This window comes from Rhinatrema bivittatum, chromosome 19, assembly GCF_901001135.1.
Source record: "Rhinatrema bivittatum chromosome 19, aRhiBiv1.1, whole genome shotgun sequence".
Lineage (NCBI taxonomy): Eukaryota > Metazoa > Chordata > Amphibia > Gymnophiona > Rhinatrematidae > Rhinatrema > Rhinatrema bivittatum.
Window position 1 is genome coordinate 26,624,442 of NC_042633.1, and position 9,829 is coordinate 26,634,270.

Below are 9,829 nucleotides of genomic sequence, written 5' to 3' on the forward strand. Positions count from 1 at the left end.
TACACATTACATACATTGGAGACATGACAAGGTCATAAGCCATACTTTTAATTCCTTGCCCCACTGTACCATTGCAAGGGCCCAGCAAAGTGCGGGAGGAAACTGTCCATGTGTCACATGAAATGAGAGCAGAGCGACACCCAAAACTCTGCAGTAATTCCCAGAAATGATTCCAAGCCGAAAAATTAAGTTTAAAACCAATCGACAATACAGATTATCAACAGTGGTGATACTCACTCCGGAGTCCCAGAACCTATTCACTCTTCCCTGCTGCTGCCACCTGCAGAGCATAACAAAGTAGCACCCAGATGTACATCTGTGCAGATCGCAACCAGTCAGGTAAAAAAAAACCAAACAAACAAACCTGTGTAATTCCATCCTGGAGCATTGCAGGCATGCCCGAGAGGCCCACCACTACCACTTGCAGAATACACCCATTACTTCAAGGCAAAAGCCATCTTCAATCAACATGCAATCTCACAGCAATATGTATTTTTCCCATGGATGCAATAACTTCTCGTATCGCCCTTCCTAAACCAAAATGTCCTGCAGCTAACAAGTAATGTGACCCAACATAAGAGAGGGAGAATTTACTCCCTGTCAGAGCTTCCATACGTGATCTCATGGGATTGTACAAACACAGCATATATATGCACACATGCAGCTCCATCCCATGTTAAAAGACTGTAGTTTGTATAGAACCATGTGAAAGTTCAGAGACTTTCCTAATTCAGTAGGCCTCGCCCCTACACCTCGCCTTCCTAAATAAGTCTTCGCCTTACAAGGAACTCCCATTTCCTTCTCTTCTGCCTCCTTGATTAGAAGCTGCTGTCCATCTGGCATGGAGCTGAGCCCCAAAAGCTTGTCTTGTGGTAGGTAATGTCCTCGGGCCTGGCTGGGTCAGCATCTTTTCTCCAGCATAGGAAACTCCCTCAGGCTCTGTGGCTGCAGTCTCTCACTGGAAAGCTCTTGTTACTGCTGGATGCAGATGAGATTTTTGCATCCAGCAGTAACAAGAGCATTTTGCCTTCCCCTCTTACTGTTCTTCTCTCATGTCTTCTGTTACTGTTCTCTCTTCCTTCTTTTGTCATTCATTTCGCTCTTCCTTCCTCTGTTCCTTTCTTAGTTACTGTTCTTAGCTCTTCCTGCCCATCACTGTTTTTTGCTCTTCACCCTCTGTTGTTCTTCCCTCTCTTCCTTCATCTCTTGCTGTTTTCTCTTTCTTCCTCTGTCACTTTCCTCTCTTCCTTCCTCTGTTGCAATTATCTATCACTCTTTCCTCTTTTCCTTTCTCACTACTCTTATCTCTTCTTTCCTCTGTCATTCTTTCCTCTCTTCCTTTCCTTGTCACTATTCTTATTTCTTCCTTCCCCTGTCGATATTTCCTCTATTGCTTCATATGTCACTGTTCTAATCTCTTCCCTCATAGCTGTTCTCTTTGTCACTTTTTCCTCTCTTCCTTCCTCTGTCACTGTTATCTCTTCCTTCTTCTGTTGCTGTTCTTATTTTTCTTCCTCGGCTGCAGTTTTTATCTTTCTTCTGTCGCTGTTCTTATCTCTTCCTTATTCTACTCACTTTTCTTATCTCTTCTCCCTCTCTTCCTTCCTCAGCCACTGTTCTTCTCTCTTCTCTCTCTGTAGCTCTTTCCTCACTTCCTTCCTCTGTCACTTTTCTCCCTCTGTAGCTCTTTCCTCTCTCCCTCCCTCTGTCACTCTCCTTATCTCTTCTCCCTCTGTAGCTCTTTCCTCTCTTCCTCCATCATTGTTCTTATCTCTTCTCCCTCTGCAGCTCTTTCCTCTCTTCCTCCGTCATTGTTCTTATCTCTTCTCCCTCTGCAGCTCTTTCCTCTCTTCCTCCCTCTGTCACTCTTCTTACCTCTTCTCCCTCTGTAGTTCTTTCCTCTCTTCCTCCCTCTTTCACTGTTCTTATCTCTTCTCCCTCTGTAGCTCTTTCCTCTCTTCCTCCATCTGTCACTTATCTCTTCTCCCTCTGTAGCTCTTTCCTCTCTTCCTCCGTCTGTCACTTATCTCTTCTCCCTCTGTAGCTCTTTCCTCTCTTCCTCCCTCTGTCACTGTTCTTATCTCTTCTCCCCTCTGTAGCTCTTTCCTCTCTTCCTTCTCTGTCACTGTTCTTATCTCTTCTCCCTCTGTAGCTCTTTCCTCTCTTCCTCCGTCTGTCACTGTTATCTCTTCTCCCTCTGTAGCTCTTTCCTCTCTTCCTCCGTCTGTCACTGTTATCTCTTCTCCCTCTGTAGCTCTTTCCTCTCTTCCTCCGTCTGTCACTGTTCTTATCTCTTCTCCCTCTGTAGCTCTTTCCTCTCTTCCTCCCTCTGTCACTGTTCTTATCTCTTCTCCCTCTGTAGCTCTTTCCTCTCTTCCTTCCTCTGGTCACTGTTCTTATCTCTTCTCCCTCTGTAGCTCTTTCCTCTCTTCCTTCCTTTGTCACTGTTCTTATCTCTTCTCCCTCTGTAGCTCTTTCCTCTCTTCCTTCCTCTGTCACTGTTCTTATCTCTTCTCCCTCTGTAGCTCTTTCCTCTCTTCCTTCCCCTGTCACTGTTCTTATCTCTTCTCCCTCTGTAGCTCTTTCCTGTCTTCCTTCCCCTGTCACTGTTCTTATCTCTTCTCCCTCTGTAGCTCTTTCCTCTCTTCCTTCCCCTGTCACTGTTCTTATCTCCTCTCCCTCTGTAGCTCTTCCCTCTCTTCCTTATTCTGGTCACTGTTCTTATCTCTTCCCCCTCTGTAGCTCTTTCCTCTCTTCCTTCCCCTGTCACTGTTCTTATCTCTTCTCCCTCTGTAGCTCTTTCCTCTCTTCCTCCGTCTGTCACTGTTATCTCTTCTCCCTCTGTAGCTCTTTCCTCTCTTCCTTCCTCTGTCACTTTTCTCCCGCTGTAGCTCTTTCCTCCCTTCCTCTGTCACTTTTCTCCCACTGTAGCTCTTTCCTCCCTTCCTCCCTCTGTCACTTTTCTCCCTCTGTAGCTCTTTCCTCTCTTCCTTCCTCTGTCACTCTTCTTACCTCTTCTCCCTCTGTAGCTCTTTCCTCTCTTCCTCCGTCATTGTTCTTATCTCTTCTCCCTCTGTAGCTCTTTCCTCTCTTCCTCCCTCTTTCACTGTTCTTATCTCTTCTCCATCTGTAGCTCTTTCCTCTCTTCCTCCGTCATTGTTCTTATCTCTTCTCCCTCTGTAGCTCTTTCCTCTCTTCCTCCCTCTATCATTGTTCTTATCTCTTCTCCCTCTGTAGCTCTTTCCTCTCTTCCTCCGTCATTGTTCTTATCTCTTCTCCCTCTGCAGCTCTTTCCTCTCTTCCTCCGTCATTGTTCTTATCTCTTCTCCCTCTGCAGCTCCTTCCTCTCTTCCTCCCTCTGTCACTCTTCTTACCTCTTCTCCCTCTGTTGCTATTTCCTCTCTTCCTTATTCTGGTCACGTTTCTTACCTCTTCTCCCGCTGTAGTTTTTTCCTCTCTTCCTCCCTCTTTCACTGTTCTTATCTCTTCTCCCTCTGTAGCTCTTTCCTCTCTTCCTTATTCTGGTCACATTTCTTACCTCTTCTCCCTCTGTAGTTTTTTCCTCTCTTCCTCCCTCTTTCACTGTTCTTATCTCTTCTCCCTCAGTAGCTCTTTCCTCTCTTCTTTCCTCTGTAACTGTTATCTCTTCTCCCTCTGTAGCTCTTTCCTGTTGCTGTTCTTATCTCTTCTCCCTCTGTAGCTCTTTCCTCTCTTCCTCCCTCTGTCACTGTTCTTCTCCCTCTGTAGCTGTTTCCTCTCTTCCTCCCTCTGTCACTCTTCTTACCTCTTCTCCCTCTGTTGCTATTTCCTCTCTTCCTTATTCTGGTCACGTTTCTTACCTCTTCTCCCTCTGTAGTTCTTTCCTCTCTTCCTCCTCTTTCACTGTTCTTATCTCTTCTCCCGCTGTAGCTCTTTCCTCTCTTCTTTCCTCTGTAACTGTTATCTCTTCTCCCTCTGTAGCTCTTTCCTTTGCTGTTCTTATCTCTTGTCACTCTTCTTACCTCTTCTCGTGGTCGCCAAAGTATGTAGGATTATTCTTTCTCTGTCTGTATATCCATTTTCCTGTTGCTTATGTATAGTATATGAATGATATATAATAAAACAAGAAACGTAAAAGATTCAGAGTTGTTCTTGTAAACAAATGGGATTTTTAACACTCTGTAGCTCTTTCCTCTCTTCCTCCCTCTGTCACTGTTCTTCTCCCTCTGTAGCTCTTTCCTCTCTTCCTCCCTCTGTCACTCTTCTTACCTCTTCTCCCTCTGTTGCTATTTCCTCTCTTCCTTATTCTGGTCATATTTCTTACCTCTTCTCCCTCTGTAGTTCTTTCCTCTCTTCCTCCCTCTTTCACTGTTCTTATCTCTTCTCCCGCTGTAGCTCTTTCCTCTCTTCTTTCCTCTGTAACTGTTATCTCTTCTCCCTCTGTAGCTCTGTCCTGTCGCTGTTCTTATCTCTTCTCCTTCTGTAGCTCTTTTCTCTCTTCCTCCCTCTGTCACTGTTCTTATCTCTTCTCCTTCTGTAGCTCTTCCTCTCTTCCTTATTCTGGTCACTTTTCTTATCTCTTCTCCTTTTGTAGCTCTTTCCTCTCTTCCTTATTCTGGTCACTGTTCTTATCTCTTCTCCCTCTGCAGCTCTTTCCTCTCTTCCTCCGTCATTGTTCTTACCTCTTCTCCCTCTGTAGCTCTTTCCTCTCTTCCTCCGTCATTGTTCTTATCTCTTCTCCCTCTGTAGCTCTTTCCTCTCTTCCTCCGTCTGTCACTCTTCTTACCTCTTCTCCCTCTGTTGCTATTCCCTCTCTTCCTCCGTCATTGTTCTTATCTCTTCTCCCTCTGTAGCTCTTTCCTCTCTTCCTCCGTCTGTCACTCTTCTTACCTCTTCTCCCTCTGTTGCTATTTCCTCCATTCCTTCCTCTGTCACTTTTCTCCCTCTGTAGCTCTTTCCTCTCTTCCTCCGTCTGTCACTCTTCTTACCTCTTCTCCCTCTGTAGCTCTTTCCTCTCTTCCTCCGTCTGTCACTCTTCTTACCTCTTCTCCCTCTGTAGCTCTTTCCTCTCTTCCTCCGTCATTGTTCCCTCCTCTTCTCCCTCTGTAGCTCTTTCCTCTCTTCCTCCGTCATTGTTCCCTCCTCTTCTCCCTCTGTAGCTCTTTCCTCTCTTCCTCTGTCGTAGTTCTTACCTCTTCTCCCTCTGCAGCTCTTTCCTCTCTTCCTCCGTCTGTCACTCTTCTTACCTCTTCTCCCTCTGTTGCTATTTCCTCTCTTCCTTATTCTGGTCATGTTTCTTACCTCTTCTCCCTCTGTAGTTTTTTCCTCTCTTCCTCCCTCTTTCACTGTTCTTATCTCTTCTCCCTATGTAGCTCTTTCCTCTCTTCTTTCCTCTGTAACTGTTATCTCTTCTCCCTCTGTAGCTCTTTCCTTTGCTGTTCTTATCTCTTCTCCCTCTGTAGCTCTTTTCTCTCTTCCTCCCTCTGTCACTGTTCTTATCTCTTCTCCATCTGTAGCTCTTTCCTCTCTTCCTTATTCTGGTCACTTTTCTTTTTCTTCTCCCTCTGTAGCTCTTTCCTCTCTTCCTTCCCCTGTCACTGTTCTTATCTCTTCTCCCTCTGTAGCTCTTTCCTGTCTTCCTTCCTTTGTCACTGTTCTTATCTCTTCTCCCTCTGTAGCTCTTTCCTCTCTTCCTTTCTCTGTCACTGTTCTTATCTCTTCTCCCTCTGTAGCTCTTTCCTCTCTTCCTTATTCTGGTCACTTTTCTTATCTCTCCTCCCTCTGTCAGTGTTCTTCTCTTTTCTCCCTCAGTAGCTCTTTCCTCTCTTCCTCCATCTGTCACTGTTATCTCTTCTCCCTCTGTAGCTCTTTCCTCTCTTCCTCCCTCTGTCACTGTTCTTATCTCTTCTCCCTCTGTAGGTCTTTCCTCTCTTCCTTATTCTGGTCACTGTTCTTATCTCTTCTCCCACTGTAGCTCTTTCCTCTCTTCCTTCCTCTGTCACTTTTCTCCCGCTGTAGCTCTTTCCTCCCTTCCTCCCTCTGTCACTTTTCTCCCTCTGTAGCTCTTTCATCTCATCCTCCCTCTGTCATTGTTCTTATCTCTTCTCCTTCTGTAGCTCTTTCCTCTCTTCCTCCCTCTGTCACTCTTCTTTTCTCTTCTCCTTCTGTAGCTCTTTCCTCTCTTCCTCCCTCTGTCACTCTTCTTTTCTCTTCTCCCTCTGTTGCTATTTCCTCTCTTCCTCCATCTGTCACTGTTATCTCTTCTCCCTCTGTAGCTCTTTCCTCTCTTCCTCCATCTGTCACTGTTATCTCTTCTCCCACTGTAGCTCTTTCCTCCCTTCCTCCCTCTGTCACTTTTCTCCCTCTGTAGCTCTTTCATCTCATCCTCCCTCTGTCACTCTTCTTACCTTTCTCCCTCTGTAGCTCTTTCCTCTCTTATTTATTTATTTATTTAATGTCTCTTCTATACCGATGTCCGTTCGCACATCGCATCGGTTCACAGATAACAAGAACTTTTGGGCGGAGCCCTTACAAAGAACAGATATATACAATAAACTTTGGGGCATAGCCCTTAACAAAACCAGGGAAAACACTACACGGGAGGGGAAGAAATATGATTGAGTTACAGACTATAAACTATATATATATATATATATATATATATATATATATATATATATATATATATATAAATAACTATGAACATAAAAGTTCCGTCAGTTCAATGTACCAAACTCCGAGACATATCGTAATCCGTATTCAGGCCGAGTTCAAATTTGTGGGTTGGGATTATCCATTTCAGATGCAGTTTATGTAATGGGGGGTGACGTGGTGTAGGCTTGCAGGAAGAGCCAGGTTTTTAGTTTTTTTTTTGAAAGTGGGTGTATATGTCTCCATACGGATATCATGAGGTAAGGAGTTCCAAGTGGGGCCAGCTAGAGAGAAAGCTCTGCTTATGGTGGAGGAGAGTTTGAAGGTTTTGATGGATTGAGAACGTAGAGTTCTTTGTAGAGCTGTGCGGGTGGGTCTGTTGGAAGTCCGAGGGATGAGGGGGGGGTTTGATCCAATTGAGGTTGGAGTTTAGCAAACTTTTGTGGATGATGGAGAGTGCCTTATAAAGAATTCGGGATTGAATTGGGAGCCAGTGGAGATTGATGAGTATGGGAGTGATATGGTCCTTCTTTTTGGTGTTTGACAGTATACGAGCAGCGGCATTTTGTAAAAGTTGTAGAGGCTTGGTGTGTGAGGCTGGGATGCCAAGGAGGAGTGCGTTACAGTAGTCTATTTTGGATAGAATAATAGACTGAAGTACAGTGCGGAAATCCGTGAAATGAAGAAGAGGTCTGAGTTTTTTTATCGTTTGTAGCTTATAATAAAATTCCTTAATGATAGAGTTAATGAATGATTTAAAAGTGAGGTGATTATCAATGAGTACACCTAAATTGCGAATGTATGTGGGGAAAGAGGAGGATGAGTGTGTAAGTGGTATGTCTGGAAGTGGTTGCTTGTTAGATATGATTAAAAGTTCAGTCTTGTTGGGATTTAGAGCTAGGTGCATGTCATTAAGAAGTTGGGTGATGGAGGAAAGGCAGGATTCCCAGTTGTGTAAGGCAGTTTGGAGTGAGTCAGAAAAAGGGAAGATGATTTGCACATCGTCAGCATAAATGAAATGCTTGATGTGCAGGTTAGTGAGCAGAGTGGTGAGAGGAAGCATGTATATATTGAAAAGGATAGAGGAGAGGGAGGAACCTTGGGGAACACCCTGGGGCAGACTGATAGGGTCAGATTCATTATTATCCACAAAGACAGTGAAGAAGCGATTTTGGAGACATGATTGTATCCAGGAGAGGGCATTGCCAGAGATCCCAATACTCCTGAGGATGTTGAGGAGGACATCGTGATTGACTGTGTCGAATGCAGCCGAGATGTCAAGCATGGCAATCAGATAAGAGGAACCTGAGTCCGTACCTCTTATGAGTGTATCATGAAGGGAGAGCAGTAAAGTTTCAGTACTAAGATGCTTCCTGAAACCATGTTGTGTGGGTGGGAAGATATTGTTTAGTTCAAGGTGATCAGAGAGGCGAGAGTTGACTAGTTTTTCGAGGATTTTAGCTAGGAAGGGTAGGTTAGAGACAGGTCTGTAGTTAGACAAGGTGGCGGGGTCGAGATTGGGTTTTTTAAGTAGTGATTTCACTACTGCTTGTTTTAGGAAATTTGGGACAGTGCCATGTTCTAGGGAGCAGTTGAGAATATTCGATAGAGGTTTGGCAATCACCTTAGGTATAGAAAGCAGGAGTTTCGACGGAATAGTTTCAGAGGGATGCGATGAGGGTTTCATTTTTTTTAGGATTTTTTCTACTTCAAGGGAGGAGGAGGAGTCGAACGAGGAGAGGGATGCTGAAGAGCTAAGAGTCGGAAGGCAGATATTTACGTTATTATTAGAGAATTGTGTTGTGATGGAGGCGACTTTATTTTTAAAGAATTGTGCTAATTCGTTGCAGCGATTTTTTGAAGAATTAGCAGGTTGTTGTGTGTGGGAGGGAGAGGTAAGTTCAGCTACCATGGTGAAAAGGGCCTTGGGATTGTGTTGCAATCTTGGGAGGGAGAGGTAAGTTCAGCTACCATAGAGAAAAGGGCCTTGGGATTGTGTTGCAACTCTTCCTTCGTCTGTCACTGTTCTTATCTCTTCTTCCTCTGTAGCTCTTTCCTCTCTTCTTTCCTGTCACTCTTCTTATCTCTTCTCCCTCTGTAGCTATTTCCTCTTTTCCTTCCTCTGTCACTGTTCTTATCTCTACTTCCTATGTAGCTCTTTCCTCCCTTCTTCCCTCTGTCACTGTTCTTATCTCTTCCCCCTCTGTAGCTCTTTCCTCTCTTCCTCATTCTGGTGACTTTTCTTATTTCTTCTCAGTCTGTAGCTCTTTCCTCTCTTCCTCCCTCTGTCACTGTTCCTATCTCTTCTCCCTCTAGCTCTTTCCTCTCTTCTTTCCTCTGTAACTGTTCTTATCTCGTCTCCCTCTGTAGCTCTTTCCTCTCTTCCTTTCTCTGTCACTGTTCTTATCTCTTCTCCCTCTGTAGCTCTTTCCTCTCTTCCTCCGTCTGTCACTGTTATCTCTTCTCCCTCTGTAGCTCTTTCCTCTCTTCCTTCCTCTGTCACTCTTCTTATCTCTTCTCCCTCTGTAGCTCTTTCCTCTCTTCCTTCCTCTGTCACTCTTCTTATCTCTTCTCCCTCTGTTGCTTTTTCCTCTGTTCCTCCCTCTGTCACTGTTCCTATCTCTTCTCAGTCTGTAGCTCTTTCCTCTCTTCCTCCCTCTGTCACTGTTCCTATCTCTTCTACCTCTGTAGCTCTGTCCTGTCGCTGTTCTTATCTCTTCTCCTTCTGTAGCTCTTTCCTCTCTTCCTCCCTTGTCACTCTTCTTATCTCTTCTCCCTCTGTAGCTCTTTCCTCTCTTCCTCCCTCTGTCACTGTTCTTATCTCTTCTCCCTCTGTAGCTCTTTCCTCTCTTCCTCCCTCTGTCACTGTTCTTATCTCTTCTCCCTCTGTAGCTCTTTCCTCTCTTCCTCCCTCTATCATTGTTCTTATCTCTTCTCCCTCTGTAGCTCTTTCCTCTTCCTCCGTCATTGTTCTTATCTCTTCTCCCTCTGTAGCTCTTTCCTCTCTTCCTCCGTCATTGTTTCTTATCTCTTCTCCCTCTGTAGCTCTTTCCTCTCTTCCTTCATCTGTCACTGTTCTTATCTCTTCTTCCTCTGTAGCTCTTTCCTCTCTTCCTCCCTCTGTCACTGTTCCTATCTCTTCTCCCTCTGTAGCTCTTTCCTCTCTTCCTTCCTCTGTCACTCTTCTTATCTCTTCTCC

At 44.8% G+C, this 9,829-nt stretch overlaps 2 protein-coding genes across 3 annotated transcripts in view; both read left to right on the forward strand.

The window, feature by feature from the left end:
- The first annotated feature begins 11 nt into the window (after positions 1–11).
- Positions 12–4,120, forward strand: LOC115080641. 2 transcript variants are annotated; one of them, XM_029584956.1, is made up of 2 exons: positions 12–1,821; positions 2,028–4,120. In XM_029584956.1, the coding sequence occupies exons 1-2, from the start codon at positions 880–882 to the stop codon at positions 2,097–2,099; spliced, it is 1,014 nt and encodes a 337-aa protein (XP_029440816.1). In that variant the 5' UTR covers positions 12–879; the 3' UTR covers positions 2,100–4,120. The 2 variants fall into 2 exon arrangements, with proteins under 2 accessions (XP_029440816.1, XP_029440814.1); XM_029584954.1 differs by having other exon boundaries at positions 2,187–4,120.
- A 1,027-nt stretch (positions 4,121–5,147) lies between these two features.
- The window catches only part of LOC115080308, an 8,489-nt gene continuing 3,807 nt past the window's right edge, over positions 5,148–9,829 (forward strand). Inside the window, exons 1-2 of the mRNA XM_029584459.1 lie at positions 5,148–5,898; positions 9,523–9,806. Coding sequence (XP_029440319.1) covers positions 5,270–5,898; positions 9,523–9,806 — 913 coding nt within the window. The 5' untranslated portion in view covers positions 5,148–5,269. The remainder of the gene's footprint in view (positions 5,899–9,522; positions 9,807–9,829) is intronic.

Excerpts from the sequence above, each read along its gene's own strand:
- LOC115080641 (XM_029584954.1), top strand. The coding sequence starts at position 880 with ATGTCCTCGGGCCTGGCTGGGTCAGCATCTTTTCTCCAGCATAGGAAA. Across the intron at positions 1,822-2,186 it reads TCCTCCGTCATTGTTCTTAT|CTCTTCTCCCTCTGTAGCTC; the intron begins CTCTTCTCCCTC and ends TGTCACTGTTAT.